Source organism: Ostrea edulis, chromosome 6 (genome assembly GCF_947568905.1).
Source record: "Ostrea edulis chromosome 6, xbOstEdul1.1, whole genome shotgun sequence".
NCBI classification, from domain to species: Eukaryota; Metazoa; Mollusca; class Bivalvia; order Ostreida; family Ostreidae; genus Ostrea; species Ostrea edulis.
In genome coordinates, this window is record NC_079169.1 from 53,914,866 (window position 1) to 53,937,565 (window position 22,700).

At 33.8% G+C, this 22,700-nt stretch overlaps 1 protein-coding gene and 1 long non-coding RNA gene across 3 annotated transcripts in view; both read right to left on the reverse strand.

Annotated features, from left to right (window-relative positions):
- LOC130046849 (uncharacterized) overlaps positions 1 to 22,700 on the reverse strand; it is a 107,803-nt gene that overhangs the window by 24,663 nt on the left and 60,440 nt on the right. The gene's annotated exons all lie outside the window — the stretch shown is intronic.
- The window catches only part of LOC125667745 (macrophage mannose receptor 1-like), a 59,360-nt gene continuing 38,667 nt past the window's right edge, over positions 2,008 to 22,700 (reverse strand). The window contains exons 30-36 of one of the 2 annotated variants that reach the window (XM_056139991.1): positions 18,582 to 18,681; positions 16,046 to 16,293; positions 15,440 to 15,611; positions 9,277 to 9,558; positions 8,994 to 9,170; positions 8,213 to 8,377; positions 2,008 to 2,730 (exon numbers count right to left, since the gene is read on the reverse strand). In XM_056139991.1, coding sequence (XP_055995966.1) covers positions 2,510 to 2,730; positions 8,213 to 8,377; positions 8,994 to 9,170; positions 9,277 to 9,558; positions 15,440 to 15,611; positions 16,046 to 16,293; positions 18,582 to 18,681 — 1,365 coding nt within the window. In that variant the 3' untranslated portion in view covers positions 2,008 to 2,509. Of the gene's footprint in view, positions 2,731 to 8,212; positions 8,423 to 8,993; positions 9,171 to 9,276; positions 9,559 to 15,439; positions 15,612 to 16,045; positions 16,294 to 18,581; positions 18,682 to 22,700 lie in introns of both variants that reach the window. The other variant, XM_056139990.1, reaches the window with a different exon arrangement.

A 22,700-nucleotide genomic window follows, 5' to 3' on the forward strand; every position in this document is an offset into this window, starting at 1 on the left:
TTGGTACAAAATAATTTTTGACCTTGGTATAACCTTAGCTTCACATTACTGAATTTTGTGCTCGTTTCTGAAAACTCAAAAGCCTCTTAAAAGGCATCGTCACCAACGATGGTTACGGAGTTCGGTAATACCTTCTCTTTGTCAACGTAATGTAAACGGAGACAATAGGTGTGGCTTGCGAGGATGCATAAAAGGACATGGACATGATCTGAACTGAAATTTTTTAAAAATTTTGTTTTCCCATTTTTAATGTTTACAATGCTAACTAAGGTATTTCTAATGGTCAGCAAAAATTTGAATGTCAGTTGTTGAAATATAAATGAGATACAATACTCACAATTCTTTGTTATGTAAACAAGACTCGTGCCATGATTTTGTTTACATCTAGATTGTTTAAAAGGGCATGGACACAGTTGAGCTTAAAATTTTATTTTTCCATCTTTATTGTTTACAGTGTTTAACTAACATATTTCTAATGGTCGACTAAAATTTGAATATCAGTCATTGAGTTACAAGCGAGATACAATACTCGCATATCTTTGTTATGTAAACAAGGCTCGTGCCATGTTTTTGTTTACATATAGATTGTATGATAGAAAATAGCATGTTTAAAACAAAATGAGATGTGCTAAACTCTAGAAACTATTAAATTATGTTCAGAATTAACTTGTAAATTGAAAAATCTGCTTTAAACAAACTATTACTGGTACATCTAGCTTATATGTAAACAAAAACAAGGCACAAGCCTTGTTTACATCATAAAGAATTGAACTCTGTATCTCCCATGTACCTCGACAACTGACATTCAAATTTTTGCTGACCATTAGAAATACCTTTATTAAGCATTTTAAACATTAAAAATGAAAAAAATAAAATTTGAAGATCTTCAGCTCAAATCGTGTCCATGCCCCTTTAATACAAAATATGTTTAAAACAAAATGAATGTGATGTAACACTAGAATCTGCTTAATTATGTTCAGAATTAAGTTGTAAATTGAAAAAGTCTGCTTTTAATGAAATTTTTTACTTGTATATTTAACCTATGTGTACAAATAAAAACTTGACGCAAGGCTTGTTTACATAACAAAGAATTGTGAGCTCTGTATCTCCCTTGTAACTCGACAACTGTCATTCTTTTTGCTGACCATTAGAAATACTAAAACATTGTAAACATTAAAAATGGAAAAAATAAAATCAGAAATTTTAAGCCTAAATTGTGTCCATATAAATGCAAGTATCTTTATGTAGCTCAAAATCTCACTTTTATCAGTTCCTATACTTTTGAATTGCACATCCTCAAGTGAAAAATTTGTGACGTAAAGTTCTATTCATACTTTTCTTAATTACTCAGTTTCTGTTTACCAGTATATAAAAGACGACCAATATCATTTCATTAATTTTTTAACATGCCAGTCTGGAGAAGGGATGTACATGTATAGTGATGTACATGTATGTCTGTCCGGGGATTTCTGTTTTTATTTCTGTCACAGACATATCGAACTGAAATTGGCTGTGTAGCTTCTTTGTGGGTCACTCTGGATCATGTTGCAATTTCAATCAAATTTACCTCTCACAAGAGTTAAGCCCCTTTATTTAAATATTTTAAAATGAAGATGGTATATGGTTTATCTGTCCAACTCCTCCCACAATTTTAAGGTGAGGACCCTCTTATCTTATAGAGTGTTTGTATGGGTACTGAAGATGTGTATATGGCAAGCATTTAGATTTTCTATAATTTTTGAGAAAATTCCATGTTTTTGGCCTTGGGGTCAGTTTTGAGGAAATATTACATTTGAGAGGAATAAAATGCAATAATTTGGTGCAGCTTGATACAACCCTTTTTTTTTCATAGAAAACAAATGCCTCAAGACAAACCCTTGTGATGGGTGTATCATATACTGTTTCCTGTATTCGTGATAAAGATGAAATGTGTATACATGTATATCAAAATGATAAATGTTTTTCAGCTTTCTCAATGTGCTGCTCACAACAAAACACATAGCTATATATGGTGTTATAATTTTGTTTTATTGGTGCAATGTTTTTAACAATTAAGAATGTTATGAAAATACAAAATGCCCCAGTAACATCTGACAGTGTAAATATTATGATATTGCACAAATATTTTGCTCATGAGCATAGACAAATATAACATATAGTGCAATGTACTGTCGGGAATAAAACAGATGTATAATTACTTTATTCTAAAGAAAAAACAACATCCATGTATTTTGATGATAAGATATACGTCCATCGTATATATTTACTGGAAAATGAATATCAACATATCATGAGACAGACATTGATTAAACACAAATGAAGACGTGATTCCATTACAATTTGTGTCACTGTAATCAAACAGTGGAAGGAAATGCATTCTGAAGTTACACACACGGTTCAAAACTTATCCGTCATGTGTGGTCTCAGGTATCTGATTAATACTGTTTGATAGTCATGAGATGTTGATTATATCGTGTGTCGTTAATTATGTCACACGTTGTTGATTACGTCATGCATCCTCCCCATTGGCGCCGTATCCACCGTTGGTGTTTTTTATGTTCACGGCTCCCTCGGATGATGAGTACATGGCATTGTCAAATCCACCGACTCCCCCTGTGGTGGGTGGACTCTGTCGTCGTCTTAGGAATAGTATTCCAAAGACAAACAGCCCCAGTATTACAATGATGGCAATCAATAGGCCGACCAGGCCCCCTGTGGACAGTCCGTTATCTGGAAATAAAACAGGCAATTTGTTGGAGACAGTGATATTACAATTCACAAACACATTGAAAAGATGTTCTTACTGATTCTATGATTAAAGGTTTTTCTTGTTTTGAAAAGATATTGGAGATGAAAATGTTGATTACAGCTAGTTTACAATTATTTCTCCAACTTAAGCCAAGTAAAGACAAGTTGTTCATCTGAAACTGAGGGGAGTATGCTGTGCACGTGCATAACTACCAACAACAACAACAACAACCATATCTTGTAACAAAGAGGTGTAAAAAAAAAAAAAACTTTTGAGTTGGGGATATTCATTTCAGTCAGCTTGGCGAGGATAAATAAGTTTTTCATTTGTATACAACATGAACTCAGTCTACTCCCCTTTATATTGAACTATCTGTTATATTGAAGTCATTTATATTGAACTATCTGTTATATTGAAGTCATTTATATTGAACTATCTGTTATATTGAAGTCATTTATATTGAACTATCTGTTATATTGAAGTCACTTATATTGAACTATCTGTTATATTGAAGGCACTTGTATTGAACTATCTGTTATATTGAAGTCACTTATATTGAACTATCTGTTATATTAAAGTCACTTATATTGAACTATCTGTTATATTGAAGGCACTTGTATTGAACTATCTGTTATATTGAAGTCACTTATATTGAACTATCTGTTATATTAAAGTCGCTTAATATATTGAACTATATCAGATCTATTTTATTAAAGTCACTTATATTGAACTATCTGTTATATTGAAGTAGCTTATATTGACCTATCTGTTACATTAAAGTTGCTTATATTGAACTGTCTGTTATATTAAAGTCACTTATATTGAACTATCTTTTATATTGAAGTCACCTATATTGAACTATCTGTTATATTGAAGTAGCTTATATTGAACTGTTATATTGAAGTAAAAATAAATCTGAAGTGATATCATTTACAAAGTTCAACATCAATTAAATTCAATCTTGGATATAACGAACAATTCAGGTCAGTCACCCAAATTTCAATATATCCAGAGTAGACTGTATTTCTACTGAAATTAATATTGTATTGTAATAAAATGGACATCTGGTTCAGTGATAGTATTCAATGTCTGGTTTAGTGATTGTAATATGCGATAGCTGGTTCAGTGATCGTATTTGATATCGGGTTCAATGATCGTAATCGATATCTGGTTTAGTGATCATATTTGATATGGTTTAGTGATTGTATTTGATATCTGGTTCAGTGATTGTATTTGATATCTGGTTCAATGATCATATTCAATATCTGGTTTAGTGATCATATTTGAAATCTGGTCCAGTGATTGTATTCGATATCTGGCTCAGTGATTGTATTTGATATCTGGTTCAACGATCATATTCAATATCTGGTTTAGTGATCATATTTGAAATCTGGTCCAGTGATTGTATTCGGTATCTGGCTCAGTGATTGTATTCGGTATCTGATTCAGTGATTGTACTTGATATCTGGTTCAGTGATTGTATTTGATATCTGGTTCAATGATCATATTCAATATCTGGTTTAGTGATCATATTTGAAAGCTGGTTCAGTGACTGTATTCGGTATCTGGCTCAGTGATTGTATTTGATATCTGGCTCAGTGATTGTATTTGATATCTGGTTCAGTGATTGTATTTGATATCTGGTTCAATGATCATATTCAATATCTGGTTTAGTGATCATATTTGAAATCTGATTCAGTGATTGTATTCGGTATCTGGCTCAGTGATTGTATTTGATATCTGGTTCAGTGATTGTATTTCATATCTGGTTCAACGATCATATTCAATATCTGGTTTAGTGATCATATTTGAAATCTGGTCCAGTGATTGTATTCGGTATCTGGCTCGGTGATTGTATTCGGTATCTGGTTCAGTGATTGTACTTGATATCTGGTTCAGTGATTGTATTTGATATATGGTTCAATGATCATATTCAATATCTGGTTTAGTGATCATATTTGAAAGCTGGTTCAGTGATTGTATTCGGTATCTGGCTCAGTGATTGTATTTGATATCTGGTTCAGTGATTGTATTTGATATCTGGTTCAATGATCATATTCAATATCTGGTTTAGTGATCATATTTGAAATCTGATTCAGTGATTGTATTCGGTATCTGGCTCAGTGATTGTATTTCATATCTGGTTCAGTGATTGTATTTCATATCTGGTTCAATGATCAAATTCAATATCTGGTTTAGTGATCATATTTGAAATCTGGTCCAGTGATTGTATTCGGTATCTGGCTCGGTGATTGTATTTGATATCTGGTTCAGTGATTGTATTTGATATCTGGTTCAGTGATTGATAATTCACGCTACTGAAAACAAATTTTGATGGGGGAGGATTAAATAATGTGTCTGCCTGTGCAAATCACCCCTAGCTTAATTTAAAGTCTTAATTTTGTACCATACAAAGAAACTTTACAAGACCATACTCTACTAAAGTCATGACCTTCGTCCAAAGTCATTTGGTCAAGTAGGTAATATTCATGGTGGCAAACCACGTGACTTTGATATGATCAATTACATGAAAAATCAACACAAGGGAAAATTCAAACAAGTAAGTAACACTTTTAGATCAATAACAAATTGTCATAAAGCTTATATCAACATCTGAAGAATTTTCTCGGGAACAAATCTATACTAAAATGGTAGTTATACATGTGAAAGAAGCAGAGAGCACTGACTATTGAGTGATGAGGATTGTTATAGACATATATACACTGACTATCGAGTGATGAGGACAGTTGTAGACATATATACACTGACTGTTGAGTGACGAGGACTGTTATAGATATATATACACTGACTATTGAGTGATGAGGACTGTTGTAGACATATATACACTGACTGTTGAGTGATGAGGACAGTTGTAGACATATATACACTGACTGTTGAGTGATGAGGACAGTTGTAGACATATATACACTGACTGTTGAGTGATGAGGACAGTTGTAGACATATATACACTGACTGTTGAGTGATGAGACTGTTGTAGACATATATACACTGTTGAGTGATGAGGACTGTTGTAGACATATATATACACTGACTATTGAGTGATGAGGACAGTTGTAGACATATATACACTGACTGTTGAGTGATGAGGACAGTTGTAGACATATATACACTGTTGAGTGATGAGGACTGTTGTAGACATATATATACACTGACTATTGAGTGACGAGGACTGTTATAGATATATATACACTGACTATTGAGTGATGAGGACTGTTGTAGACATATATACACTGTTGAGTGATGAGGACTGTTGTAGACATATATATACACTGACTATTGAGTGATGAGGACAGTTGTAGACATATATACACTGACTGTTGAGTGATGAGGACAGTTGTAGACATATATACACTGACTGTTGAGTGATGAGACTGTTGTAGACATATATATACATTGATTATTGAGTGATGAGGACTGTTGTAGACATATATACACTGACTATTGAGTGATGAGGACTGTTGTAGATATATATACACTGACTATTGAATGATCAGACTGTTGTAGACATATATACACTGACTATTGAGTGATAAGGACTGTTGTAGACATATATACACTGACTATTGAGTGATGAGGACTGTTGTAGACATATATACACTGACTATTGAGTGATGAGGACTGTTGTAGACATATATACACTGACTATTGAGTGATGAGGACTGTTGTAGACATATATACACTGACTATTGAGTGATGAGGACTGTTATAGACATATATACACTGATTATTGAGGACTGTTGTAGATATATATACACTGACTATTGAGTGATAAGACTGTTGTAGACATATATATACACTGACTATTGAGTGGTGAGTACTGTTGTAGATATATATATACACTGACTATTGAGTGATGAAGACTGTTGTAGATATATATATATATACACTGACTGTTGAGTGATGAGGACTGTTATAGACATATATACACGGACTATTGAGTGATGAGGACTGTTGTAGACATATATACACGGACTATTGAGTGATGAGGACTGTTGTAGACATATATACACTGACTATTGAGTGATAAGACTGTTGTAGACATATATATACACTGACTATTGAGTGGTGAGTACTGTTGTAGATATATATATATATACACTGACTATTGAGTGATGAAGACTGTTGTAGATATATATATATATATATATACGCTGACTGTTGAGTGATGAGGACTGTTATAGACATATATACACGGACTATTGAGTGATGAGGACTGTTGTAGACATATATACACTGACTATTGAGTGATGAGGACTGTTGTAGACATATATACACTGACTATTGAGTGATAAGACTGTTGTAGACATATATATACACTGACTATTGAGTGGTGAGTACTGTTGTAGATATATATATATACACTGACTATTGAGTGATGAAGACTGTTGTAGATATATATATATACACTGACTGTTGAGTGATGAGGACTGTTGTAGACATATATACACTGACTATTGAGTGATGAGGACTGTTGTAGACATATATACACAGACTATTGAGTGATGAGGACTGTTGTAGACATATAAACTGCCTATTGACTGATGAGGACTGTTGTAAACATATATACACTGACTATTGAGTGATGAGGACTGTTGTAGATATATATACACTGACTATTGAGTGATGAGGACTGTTGTAGACTTATATACACTGACTATTGAGTGATGAGACTGTTGTAAACATATATACACTGATTATTGAGTGATGAGGACTTGTAGATCTATATACACTGACTGTTGAGTGATGAGACTGTTATAGAGACGTATATACACTGACTATTGAGTGATGAGGACTGTTATAGACATATATACACTGACTATTGAGTGATAAGACTGTTGTAGACATATATATACACGGACTATTGAGTGATGAGGACTGTTATAGACATATATACACTGACTATTGAGTGATGAGACTGTTGTAGACATATATATACACGGACTATTGAGTGATGAGGACTGTTATAGACATATATACACTGACTATTGAATGATCAGACTGTTGTAGACATATATATATATACACTGACTATTGAGTGATAAGGACTGTTGTAGACATATATATACACTGACTGTTGAGTGATGAGGACTGTTGTAGACATATATACACACTGACTATTGAGTGATGAGGACTGTTGTAGACATATATACACTGACTGTTGAGTGATGAGGACTGTTGTAGACATATATACACTGACTATCGAGTGATGAGGACTGTTGTAGACATATGTATACACTGACTGTTGGGTGATGAGGACTGTTGTAGACATATACACTGACTATTGAGTGATGAGGACTGTTGTAGACATATATACACTGACTATTGGGGACTGTTGTAGATATATATACACTGACTATTGAGTGATGAGGACTGTTGTAGACATATATACACTGACTATTGAGTGATGAGGATTGTTATAGACATATATATATATATACTTACTATTGTTAGACGAAGACTGTTTCTGTGGGGCTGCTGTGCCCTGTCCGACACCCTGGGGCTGGGTTATCACTGGAATGGTCTGTGGACTGGGGGTAATGCGGTTCGTGGGAATTGGCGTGGTACCGAAGGGATTCACAGAGTTCAAGGGACCCAAAAGATTAGTCACTGGAACGATTCCTGTTGTCAATGAGAATCCCATGGTACTTGATTCTAAAAGAAAACATTACTTACAGAACCCGAAAATAGATGAATACATAATTGTAACGTATTTCAAAATCTTTCCACGGTACATGTTTTGAAATGTCATATTAATAGCGCCTTCAGAAGACTTTGCTCTAGTTTGAGTTATGAATGGAAAATAAAAAGCTGAGTTTCAAACATCACGAACAGAGTCCTACTCTGCAACTAAAAAAAAAAAATCAAAAAAAATCACACACATCATGTTAGTAACCCAACTCAGTATATCATCAACGCTACATTAAAATTTCAGAATTCCAAAGAAATTTTGTAACAATATTCACAATATAGAGAACAATACATGCACCATACCTGTAAAAACAGACTAGCCTAAATAAGCAAATTAAAGGTTAGAGAAAGACGAAATATACCATCTTAAAGACATGCTAAGATAAAAAATTTGTATGTGCCTTACACTCAACTGAGTGCAACTATGCCCTGAGTAAGAATACCTGAGTGAAGAATTATGTAAGTATAACAATGTATTAAAATTTTCATCTTAATTGTAAGATTTTTCGTGAAAAAATCACTGACATATACGTACGTGCTGCTTTCTTGCAGACATATCTTCGTTTCGTGAAGCAAGTGACATCATTCCATTTGCCAGTATCTGTGTACATTTCTACACATTCCTCCTGGGAGGAACTCATTGAATCGGATGGTTCACCTTTATTCCAGTTAAGGAAATTCACACCAGAACCATCTTTCCATTGAAATCCATCTAAAAACACACATTGAAAAAGCATGCCAACATAAATTTCATCAAAGACACGTCGACTGTGAACAGTGTATTTAAAATGAACCTGAACCGGTATTTCTCTACAAACCTGAGAATCCTTTAGTCATCCCTGTCCAAATATTTTCTGCGAATCTGGGCACTTCCTCACCAGGCTGTGCTTGATAAGTCTGGAACTTCTGTAACACCGTGGTCATTTCAGCCAGGGAATGGAAACTGGCTAGTTCCATGCCCATTCTCTCACATATGTAGCTGGCCTCTGGCCAGGTCTTAGTTTTGAATCCAGAGATATAGAAACAGCTCTCCCCGACAGCTATAGGAGCAGCTCCATCACAACTAACAGATGACAGAGGAGGGGTGGGAGGAACGTGATCTGAAATACAAGAATTATTGTGGATTTCTTCATGATCATGATCCCCCCCCCCCCCCCCTCAAAATACATGTGTAACAAGTACCTCATTCATTCTATTGAATACCCCCCCCCCCCCCCAAGATATTTTTAACTCTACAAAATTAAGAGTCCCTTATTTAAATACAGTACAACTATCTTATACCAGTAATAGCTACTAGATCTTTGTGTATTTACTGTTGTTTTGACGATTTGAAATATTTATCAATGAATAAGGATTATATTATCATTAAAGGAAAATACAACAACACTTCACTTAGAATTTAATATCTATCTAAACATTTCTCCAATTCAAATTTTTATTACTAAAAATCTTTCAAAATAAGATTCTAAATAACAGACCCCATTTCAAATATTCTAAGCAATAGGATAAATATGTTAAATTGAAAACTTTGAATCATAGCATCAAAGCTTAAGCTCAGCAATAAAATTTAGTGGAGTGATTTAAAACAGGCAATTGATAGCATATTGTTGTTGATGATATGTGGGATTAAGTTGATCAATCTCATAACTCCTATATAGAATAGAAAGTTAAGGGTTAATTGGGCAAACATGGACTCCTGGATATACCAGAGATGGGATCAGGTGGTTAGGAGTAAGCATCCCCTGTTGACCGGTCACACCCGCTGTGAGCCCTATATCTTGATCAGGTAAAACAGAGTAATTTGTAGTCAATTGGTATGACACACATCAGACAGTCACTGACCAAACGACAGGTTGTAATGGCAAATTAGAACATTATAACAACTACAGCTTACTCCGGATATATTGAAATTCAGGGGACCAATCTTTTTCTTTCAATATAACCGAAGTTCAAAATAAGCGAAATCGGAAATGTCGACCATATCGGAGGCTTCATTTGGCATCTCAATCCTGATTACGAAAGCAGAAATATGAATTTATTACATTACAAAATTTACAACATCTAGATAATTGATTAAATTTAGTCCACTGAAGATTTTTATTTTTAAAACAATATGTAAGTTTTGTTAACTTTTGATTCTTATTGAGCTGACCAAGAATGAATATTTCAATTTCCGATGTCTACAAAAATGTCGTCGTCTACTTTAGGTAGCGTCTGTACATAATCTTTTTATTATATTATTATTAAATCTACACATACAATTTCAAGGTTGATTGTACGTCACATTTTCATCCAGAATTTCGTTTTTGCTTCCGTCGCCGATATTTCTCTTGCAGTATGTACATGTATATAATATCGGAAGTAAGTTCTTCCCTGGAAACGATCGCCGTGAAAACGTTTGACACACATGTACATGTATGTCTAACATCAGGATTTCAGAATCATTTTTTTAAAAATAAAGGTCACTAACATAAGCAAGTGGCATCATGTTTTCTGTAAAGACATTGTCGTTGTCCGCGTCAGATGTTATAGACTTTATTTGGAGATTTTAATGTGAACCCAATCTTTCAAAAACTATTTTTAATGCACTGTGATAGCGGTAAGGTGTTTGAAATTACTGGGGTTAAGCAAAATTGTAATTTCAAATTTTGACTTCAAATTCTTATATCTATTGCAATTATCAATTTGTATTTGGTGTCCAATGATAAAGTTGTCCTTTTTGTGGCGAGGTCAAATTCTACAAACGATCCCGTCATCAACCTGTTAAAGAGTGATTATACCCCACAGTTATTTTATTCCTATAAAACCACGCAATGAAAAGTAATCCACAGGAAACCAATTAACTGACACCTACCTGTGTAATTATAAGGCCACCAACCTGGACAACTACTATCGCAGGTGACTTCAATATAGCCGTTATAAAAACAATATATTATCTACTCAGCGGACCGATAATTGATTTCAAAATAAGCGATATTTCAATATAAGCGATTTCAATTTAACTGATATTTTAATGCAAAGAAAATAAGAGACTGAGACTGGGGATTTTGTTTTACTTCAAAATAAGCGATATTTCAAAATAAGCGACTTCAATATATAGTAGAGTAAGCTGTATATAACAACTATAGATTTTGCGAAATGCTGACTTTAAACGAGACTGTTGAAACCCCTGTAACATCAGCTTGTTTGTCAGTAGCCTGCCTCAATTTAAAAACTGATCATACACAGAAGAATCAGTTGAGAGACATAAATATCATATGCAGGTGATAATCATGGAATATTTGTACATAAATAAGAGAAGTTGATAATGGAGAGGCTGATGTCATCCCATTTGTCATGAAGTTGAGTTGTTAGTTTGTCATTAAAATCTATGTTCAATAAACTATCTAAGTACAAAGCAGATGTGGAAGACTGTGGTGTCTTTTATTTCAAATTCACTGGGATATATTGAATAGACATATGAATGAAAATGATTGTAATTGTTCAATAAAACATCGTCAATATATCTATAAATGTTTAGCTTGAAGGGCTCAGTAAGAGATATCCTCTTCACATGTAGAAGCTTTTGAATAAATTCTACCTTGTAAGAATATAAAAACAGGTCAGGTAACAAAGGAGCACAAGTCGTGCCAATGGGAATTCCAACAGACTATTGGAAGACCTGATCACTAAAGATTATGAAGATATTGTTTATTTAATGAGGAACTCCATGCAACATTCTTTTAATATCAACTTCAGAGTACTTCTGTGTAGAATCAGAGTGGTATTTAACAAAGTAATTTTTTGAATGACTGATCACTAGATATGAATTTTTCCTATTTCCATTTTTGTTGAAGAAGCAACTGTCTATGATGTCAAAAGGTCTATTCTTTAATCTATGATGAGGAATGGTTGTGTAAAGGGTTTAAAAGTCATATACTGTGATGTTGTTGATTGAGAAAAGTTTTGTGACTTCAAATTTACTTAAAGGTCTTTAGAATTTTTTAAAATCCACAATCGTTGTGGCACAATATGTTTGATGTTTCTCCTTGATATATGTTAATATTTTCATGAAGAGCAAAGACAGCTAGGTGCTTGGTAGAACATTTACTAGATTCAACAATGTATCTATGTAAGGGATTTTGTGAAGTTTATTAAGCCAGTATGGGTACAGTAACTAATATCAAATTTGTCCTATTGACTGGGATATTAGATGTGTTAAAAACAGAAGGATGATTTTAAAGAATTTCATCTTTGAAAGGGAACTTGGGAGTATAATTACAATTACAAAATGTGGAAATAATGCCAAGTTAGTTTAAAATACAATAAAATGAGCCTTACAAAGAAAGACAATGCTGTTACAAGCTTTGTCAGCTGGAACCAAAACATATTCCTCATTTAACTTATCTAATTCTTTTATCACTTCTGCTTTACTAAAATACAGAAGGATAGATGGTACATACTTTTGTTTTGATGTGTCTAATACTTGATTTTAACATTCCTCTTATACTTTTTATCTATTCTTAAAAGGTATCAAGTTCTTGAATTTTCATATTTAGTCCATCATCTGGCATAATCTTCGACAGAATTCACAATAGAGATGAAGTTCTGTTGCTAATTGAAAGACCAGAGTTCTCTGAATTTAGGACATTTAAAAATAAGTGATTTCAGGTTCTCATATTCAACAATATCAACATCACCAGTAATGACATGTCCAGCTGGACCATAGTTGAAATAAGACGAGAAACAAGAACACGTAGGTGGATTAAGTATAAGATGGTCTACATCTAGGCACTGTGAATTTTGTTTGTAATATGTGGGATCACAGTTGTAGTTATATGTGGGATTAAAGTATAGTTGATGACATGGGATTATTGTTTTTGATATGTGGATTGAGTTGTGTTGATATGTGGATTGAGTTGTTGATATGTGGATTGAGTTGTTGTTGATATATGGATTGAGTTGTGTTGATATGTGGATTGAGTTGTTGATATATGGATTGAGTTGTTGTTGATATATGGATTGAGTTGTTGATATGTGGATTACACAGGCACTCAACGTTTTAAATATCTATAATAAAGAAATTGTCTTCCTGTACACATAATATTCACAAGGTTTTCTTTATACCAGCTGCATCGCTTGAAAATTTCAGCAAAAAGTTCGATATAATATGATAATTAGACCCCTACCATTTAGAAGCAACTCTGTCAAGGTCTTACCTCTCGCATCGTCATGGTGAACTGGAAATAAAGTCCATTTATCGGCCATAATCAACCGTCAAACATCGTCTACTGCTTCTTAAATGCGAGAAATCGCTGAAAGGTGGACGGAAGTTGACGTAATTATGCAAATGAGAATTCCCTTGCTAATGTACCCTCTGACGCTTGTGCGGGGGGAAAAAGGGGTGGCACTGAATGCAGGGTAGTTGCAGCCCTTCAGACATTGAAATTCGGACACAATTGTGTGGTTTCGCGACAGGCTGGCACGGGAAATTTAGTACATCTATCGCATTACCAAAACAACATTGGAAATGCTAATGATCCCCCACCCCCTTGCTTCGACTCCAACTCACATTTTGTCACCCCTTGTGACAACACTGATAATTTACAGATAAGCAGGACAGGATATTTGGATGTATAAATGTCACTGTGAATGTTTGAGAGTATATACCCATGTGTATGTGTGCACGTGTTAATTCAATTGTGAACTTTTCTTATTATGTATGACATTTACTTTCAACTAGGCTGCCATGTTTAACGTTGTAAAAAAATAAAGTATATACTAATAGAAGAGTGTTCAAGATCCATTACGTCGCTCTCTAGAACATATTTTCTACTAATTATGATATTTTCTAATTTTAATTTTATCGACCAATGAAAAAAGGGCTATCCCGAAATTATGTCAACTTCCGTCCACCATTCAGCGATTTTTCGCATTTGAAAAGCAGTAGACGATGTTTGACGGTTGATTATAGCCGATAAATGGACTTTATTTCCAGTTCACCATGACGATGCGAGAGGTAAGACCTTGACAGAGGTAGGGGTCTAATTATCTTCTTATATCGAACTTTTCTCCGAAATTTTCAAGCGATGCAGCTGGTAAAAAAGAAAACCAAGATGGCGGCATGATATACCTTGTGAATATTATGTTTACAGGAAGACAATTTTTTGTTATAGATATTCAAAACGTCGAGTGCCTGTGGTGGATTAAGTTGTTATGTGGATTCAACATTGTTGTTGATATGTGGATTGAGTTGTTATGTGGATTGAGTTGTTGTTGATATATGGATTGAGTTGTTGATATGTAGAAATAAGTTGACATGTGGATTGAGTTGAGTTGATGGTATGTGGGATTAAGTAGAGTGTAGATTATAAGCAAGCACTTGCACAACACAGATTACCCCAACTTACGTGTTCATCGTCCCGATTTAAACGAGACTCCCTCTAGCAAGCTACAGTAAAACACACTTATGGCAAACAAACTTTTAACGAATTCACTCTTATTGCAAAATGATATTTATATTCCCTGATGAGAGGAAATAAATATTGAAAATTGTATTGGATATGATGAAATTTAGTTATATAACAAACTGTGTTTCACTGGCCCTGAAGGGTTGCTATAACTATGTTTCACTGCTATAACTATGGTTTATTGTATCATTTTAAATGCCGTAGTTTTGTTGATGGTACTAGAGATCTATTCCATGACATTACGGATCTACCACGATGTTACGGATGAGAAGTGAAAGCTATAACAGCTATAAGGACGTGGTTAATATGACAGACAAATCCCAGCTGTTGGTTACATAAGGTGTCGTTCACTTACTGTGGTTAATATGACAGACAAATCCCAGCTGTTAGTTACATAAGGTGTCGTTCACTTACTGTGGTTAATATGACAGACAAATCCCAGCTGTTAGTTACATAAGGTGTCGTTCATTTACTGTGGTTAATATGACAGACAAATCCCAGCTGTTGGTTACATAAGGTGTCGTTCACTTACTGTGGTTAACATGACAGACAAATCCCAGCTGTTGGTTACATAAGGTGTCATTCCATTTGTTGTTGATAATGGCTACACACCCCTCCCCCGTTCCCTTGGTTGGCTCCCCGTCTCCCCAGTTTGTGTAGGTCACTGGCCAGCCAGACTGTGACCAGGTATATAACCCAGAAGACTGGAAAACATAATTAGAAATACTGAATTTAGAATTAGGAAGAAATAATTTACACAGGAAGACAATTATTAACTACAGACCAAACTGTAAACTAAACAAACAGTTTACCGCAGACTATAGATATAGTTACACATCAATCAACAGTCTATAGAAGACTATAAAATATAGTTACACATCAATCAACAGTCTATAGAAGACTATAAAATATAGTTACACATCAATCAACAGTCTATAGAAGTTACACATCAATCAACAGTCTATAGAAGTTACACATCAATCAACAGTCTATAGAAGTTACACATCAATCAACAGTCTATAGAAGTTACACATCAATCAACAGTCTACAGCAGTCTAGATCTACATTAATCAACAGGTACATGTTATTAGATACTGTCATATTTCTTACTATACATGAATAACTTTTTAGCACTTACTGTTTGATCTGCTAGTCCAATCCAGTATCCTTTGGGAGCTAAATTTCCGACAAGGGACTGAACAAATCCGTCTTCATAAACATCATTAATTTCCACCAGCTTCGCCCCGTTCTGTTGGCATACCTGCTTGGCCTGAGTCCATGATCCAGCGGCTCCGTTTGCTGGGAAAAAGCGATAACAACTTGCTCCCATCATTGCAAATCCCAAGGGACATGAACCTTGAACTGAGGTCACGGCTACACCTGACTCTGTAAGCACAGGATCAAAGATGTCTCATGTATATCCAAATAATATTCCATTAACTGTTATATGTTAGGAAATTTCCCTTGTTTTATATGCCCCCCATTAACTGTTATATATGTTAGGAAATTTCCCTTGTTGAACATGCCCTCCATTAACTGTTATATATGTTAGGAAATTTCCCTTGTTATATACCCCCGATTAACTGTTATATATGTTAGGAAATTTCCCTTGTTTAACATGCCCTCCATTAACTGTTATATATGTTAGGAAATTTCCCTTGTTATATACCCCCGATTAACTGTTATATGTTAGGAAATTTCCCTTGTTTAACATGCCCCCCATTAACTGTAATATATGTTAGGAAATTTCCCTTGTTATATACCCCCGATTAACTGTTATATATGTTAGGAAATTTCCCTTGTTGAACATGCCCTCCATTAACTGTTATATATGTTAGGAAATTTCCCTTGTTATATACCCCGAATTAACTGTTATATATGCTAGGAAATTTCCCTTGTTTAACATGCCCTCCATTAACTGTTATATATGTTAGGAAATTTCCCTTGTTATATACCCCCGATTGACTGTTATATATGTTAGGAAATTTCCCTTGTTATATACCCCCGATTAACTGTTATATATGTTAGGAAATTTCCCTTGTTATATACCCCCGATTAACTGTTATATATGTTAGGAATTTCCCTTGTTATATACCCCCGATTAACTGTTATATATGTCAGGAAATTTCCCTTGTTTAACATGCCCCCTATTTACTGTTATATATGTTAGGAAATTTCCCTTGTTATATACCTCCGATTAACTGTTATATATGTTAGGAAATTCCCCTTGTTTAACGTACCCTCCATCAACCGTTATATATCTTAGGAAGTTTTCCATACTACATGTCCTCCATTATAAACTGATAATAAATATTATGAAAATTACCATGTTACATGTCCCCCATTGGGAAATTTTCCATGTTATAAGCCCTCAATCAACTGTAAGTTATGAAATTTCCCTTGTTCCATGGGCTGATTTGACATATATTGAAGAGGATTTTAGCAAGTAATATTTATAGTATATAAGGTTTGTTTTGCATATATTTGATCTATAATATAATTTATATATCCTCTAATTAAAATTACAAACAATTCAAGAGCAATTTTCCATCCGATCATATATTCCTATAGGTAGGATTGATAAATACAAATGCAGGTACCTTTTAATTTGAAAACAATTGGAGTACTGTATATAAAGGATGTGCATGTGTGTTTGTGTGTGCAGGGTCTTCAGGGAAAGGAAGATAAATTCATACATTTTACATGACCATAAACTGAGTATTAATCAAGTCAAAAATTCCTATATTAGTTTGCTTTCAACGTACATTAGTGACCCAAAATATTTTACATTCAAATAACTATGCATCACTGATTAACTATGCTTGGAAATTATGAAGATGTTTAAGATTAAACGAATTTGAAATTTTCTACTGATGATAAGCTTAAAGCAGTTCTCAGTCTCTAGTCTTCAGGCCTTGAGAAGACATCAGTTACAAGACACACTGCTGGACTCCTGTGTGTGATAAGAAGCCCCCAAAACAGACTTATCATTTAAAACATTATTGTCAATATATCATCAAGATAACCTATCGGGAACGCTGTAACAATATTTTGTACATCAAGATATTAACCAATCAGGAACTCTGTATCAGTGCTCATTGCATCATGATAACCAATCAGGAACCTTATAACAGTGTTCTCTACATGAAAATATTAACCAATCAGAAACTCTGTAACAGTGTTCCGTACATCAAGATATTAACCCATTAGGAACCCTGTAACAGTAATCTGTACATCAAGATATTAACCAATCAGGAACTCTGTAACAGTGCTTTGTGCATCAATATAACCAATCAGGAACTCTGTATCAGTGTTCTCTACATAAAAATATTGAGCAATCAGGAACGTTGTAAGAGTGTTTATGTGCATCAATGCATTGTGTATGATGCATGCTTTAATGAAAGAATGACTGAATCTAACTATACAAAATGTCCATTTTAATGTTAATTTAAGATTGAATTTATGATCGCTAAAATATATAGTAAAACCAAACTAAGGTTTCTTTCATGAAAATCCCTGCACATGATCTATGTCAACTTTAATTTCTTTTAGAAGTGATTAAACATTATCACAGTAACTTTACAAAAGGTATGTATAATGAGATGACGAGCATGACATATAGCTGAAATTCAATGTGCTGCAATTTGCTGTCACGTGACTTTGTGCAGCCTTACTTCGATGTTGCTGACAAACAAAATTTCGTGTGGCTCCACATTGTTTGTCATTCCACTGGCCAGCGGCCATACTGGAAGCATACATCTCCACACATCGCTCCTGTACAAATAAGAGAGGGGGCACATGTAACAGACCAGACACCACTTTACATCAACAAAGAGAATACAAGTGTCTACACATACACAAGTCATGACAATAGGAGAAAATGCACATTTTACCACATTTCTTCACGTAGCAACACGGATAAGTAAAAATTCTATAAGAGTCTTAACCAGACTACTGCCAATGGTAAGACATACGCCCGTTAGATCTTCAATGTAATATCTGTATCCATGATGAGAAAAAGTCCAGAAAACTAATTCACCTACTTTAAGCCCTAAAGTAGGTCAAGGTGCACCAATCAAGTTTAAGTGTAAACTGATTATGTATTTCTTTGAATGGAGGTCTTGACAAAATTTCAGGGCAACTCCTGTAATCATAACCAAAAAATCTGGAGAATTGTTTGACCTACTTTTACCCCTAAAGTAGGTCATGGTGCACCAATCCAACTGAATTGCAAACTAAACTTATATTTCTCTGAGAGGAAGCTTATGACTAAATTTCAGGGCAATATCTGTATCCAAAACAAAAACAAGATTTTCCTACTAAATGATACTATGACCTTTGACCTTGAGAAACAATCCTCTGCTTGGTATAAGGTGTATGTGTACCAATTTAAGTTTGATGGTCCTAACCCCAACGGTTTGGTCTATATCCTGCCTACAAGGTTTTCCCAAGTGGTACTACAACCTTGATCTCTGACCTTGAAGAACAAAAGGCATCCTCCACTTGGCATGAGGAGTATGTATACCAAGTTTGATGGTCCTTTGATGGAATTCGTCTCTGTGACGATGTGACTCAACTTAATGGGCAGCTGATTAATACGTTGTTGGAAAACGAAAATGTCAAATCAGCTTGGTATTTCAATGGCCGTGTGTATGGACAAATTGGAGAAAAGCGAGTGATGTTCGACATCTTTGACGAAATCAAGAAAAAAATAGCAAATGTGAAACGATGAGCTTCCTTTCTGAGAATACTATTTCCGATCATATCTACGAGGCTGTTCTGGAACTTATGCCTCTTCAATAATCTTCCGGTTTATATTGGACAAAACAAATAACCAAGTAGGACACTTGCCTGTATTTAAAAAAAAAAAGAGTAACAAGAACTTGTTGTCATTATTACATATATTCTTTTTAATGCTTTATTTCTTTCATATGGTTTCTTTGATATTGATGGGAATTAAAATTTTATCTGTAAATTGTCAAGGTCTAGGCAATATCGCAAAGCGAAGAGATGTTTTTAACTATTTAAGAAGTCTAAACTATAATATATATTGTATTCAAGACACCCATTTTTACAATGAAATAGAGAATGATGTGAGAAATATGTGGGGATACCAATGCTACTTTAGTTCCTTTACTTCGCATTCAAGAGGGGTAGCAATACTTTTTAATAACAATTTTGATTTTAAAGTATGTTTGGAAAAGGGTGATAAAGATGGAAATTATCACATACTGAAGGTATGTATAGAGGGTCATATGGTTGTTTTATGTACAGTATATGGTCCAAATACTGATTCACCAAATTTTTATGAAAATATTCAACAGTCCATTAAAGAAATGAACTGTAGTAATATCATATGGTGTGGAGATTTCAATTTAGTATTAAATAAACAACTAGATTGCTATAATTACAAATCTATTAATAACCCAAAGGCTAAAGAAAAAGTACTAGAGATTATGAAAGGATATAACTACATGTATATGGATCCTTTTAGGCAACTCCATGAATCGCTTCGCAGGTACACATGGAGAAAGAAAAACCCATTTAAACAAAGTAGATTAGACTTTTTTTTTATCATGTCCGAGTCATTGCTACCTTGTCTTAATACATGTACAGTTGAACCAAGTTACAGGTCTGATCATTCTATGATAATATTGAATTTAACTTTCTATGATTTTAAAAAGGGAAGAGGCTTATGGAAATTCAATTATTCTTTACTTGGTGATAAGGAATATCTAGATTGTATCAGATAGGTTATTTTGAATTTGAAAAAACAATATGCAGTTCCTGTTTATGATATTAATAGTCAGATGAAGATGTATGTTTCAAAATTAATGATCAGTTATTCCTAGAAACTTTACTTATGGAAATAAGAGGAAAAAGCATTTCTTACTCTGCATATATAAAAAATAAACAAGTGAAAGAAGAAAAAAAATTAATAGAAGAAATTAAGATTTTAGAACAAAATAGTTCTGAACACAATATAGAGGAAATAAATGAAAAACAACAAAAACTGGAAAAACTCATAAACCATAGACTTCAAGGAATATATGTAAGAAGCAGAGCAAAATGGACAGAAGAAGGAGAAAAACCAACACATTATTTTTGTAGTTTAGAATCAAGAAATTTTACTAGTAAGATAATTCCCAAACTTATGAAAGATAGTGGGAAGATAATTAAAGACCAGTTTGAAATATTGGATGAAACAAAGCAATTTTATGACAATTTATATTCAATACCTAATCAGGAAATAAACATAGTTGACTTAAATTCTGAATTAAAGTACAGTCTACTCCGGATATAATGAAATTCAGGGAACCGACCTGAATTGTTCATTATATCTGAAGTTCAATATAACCAATGCTGAACTATACAAATATTGCTACCGGGGCATCTATTTTAAGTTCAATATAACAGATATTTCAAAATAACCAACTTCAATATAAATGAAGTGGACTGTATGAGGATATTCCCAAGTTATCCAGAGAGGAATCTATGCTTTTAGAAGGTAAAATTACATTGAAGGAGGCTCCTACAACACTAAGTAAAATGAAAGCAAATAAATCACCAGGCTCTGATGGGTTCTCAGCTGAGTTTTTAAGGTTTTTTGGAGATACCTTGGTACATTTGATGTAAGGTCTATCAACTATGCATATGAAAATGGCACTCTGTCAATAACACAGAGACATGAAATTATTACACTTTTACCTAAAGGAGACAAACCAAGACACTATCTTAAAAACTGGTGTCCAATTACACTTCTGAATACTATATATAAAATAGCTTCTGGTACCATTTCAAATAGATTAAAGATTTACTAGTACTTGGATAAACTTATCAATCCTGATCAAACTGGCTTCATTTCTAATAGGTATATATATATAGGAGAAAATACTCAACTAATTTATGATATTATGCAGTATACTGAAGAAGAAGAAATCCCAGGTCTTTTACTACTTATTGACTTTGAGAAAGCCTTCGATACCCTCTCATGGAATTTTATACAAAAGACCTTAACTTATTTTAAGTTTGGACCTGATATTCATGAATGGGTGAAATTATTCTATCACAACATCATATCTACTATTAACCAAGGTGGCAATCTCTCGGCATCTTTCAACATTCAAAGAGGATGTACACAAGGTGATCCTTTATCACCTTATATTTTTCTTCTTTGCGCAGAAATTTTAGCTATACAGATAAAAGAAAATAAAAGTATTAAAGGTATAACTATAAATAATAATGAAAAGAAAATTTCACAACTAGCCGATGATACATCAATTATACTTGATAGTAGCAAGGAATCCCTTCTAGAAACAATAAAAGTATTGCAACACTTCTCTGAAATGTCAGGACTAAAAGTTAATTTTTCAAAAACCAATACAGTATGGATTGGATCAAAAAAATATAGTCAGGATACCCTTTCTAAAGACTTTCATCTGAATTGGGGGACTTGTAAGTTTACTCTACTTGGAATTAATTTTGATGTAGAGTTACAGAACATGTAAAACTAAATTATCAGCCAAAGCTATTAAAGCAGAATAAAATCAATCTTAAATCAATGGGAGAAAAGACATTTGACACCAATAGGAAAAATTACTGTTAGGGCTATTCCAGCAAAAAACGTATTGGGGGGGGGGGGGGGGGGGGACGGCAGCCGATATTTTTTTGGGAAAATATATTTGTATGGGTGGTTGTCTTCCAGGTTAAATAAAAAAACATGGGTGCCTGTGAATTATGATAAAAATGAAAACGTATCACGTTACATTTCTTTTATTACAAAAGAAGAAAAG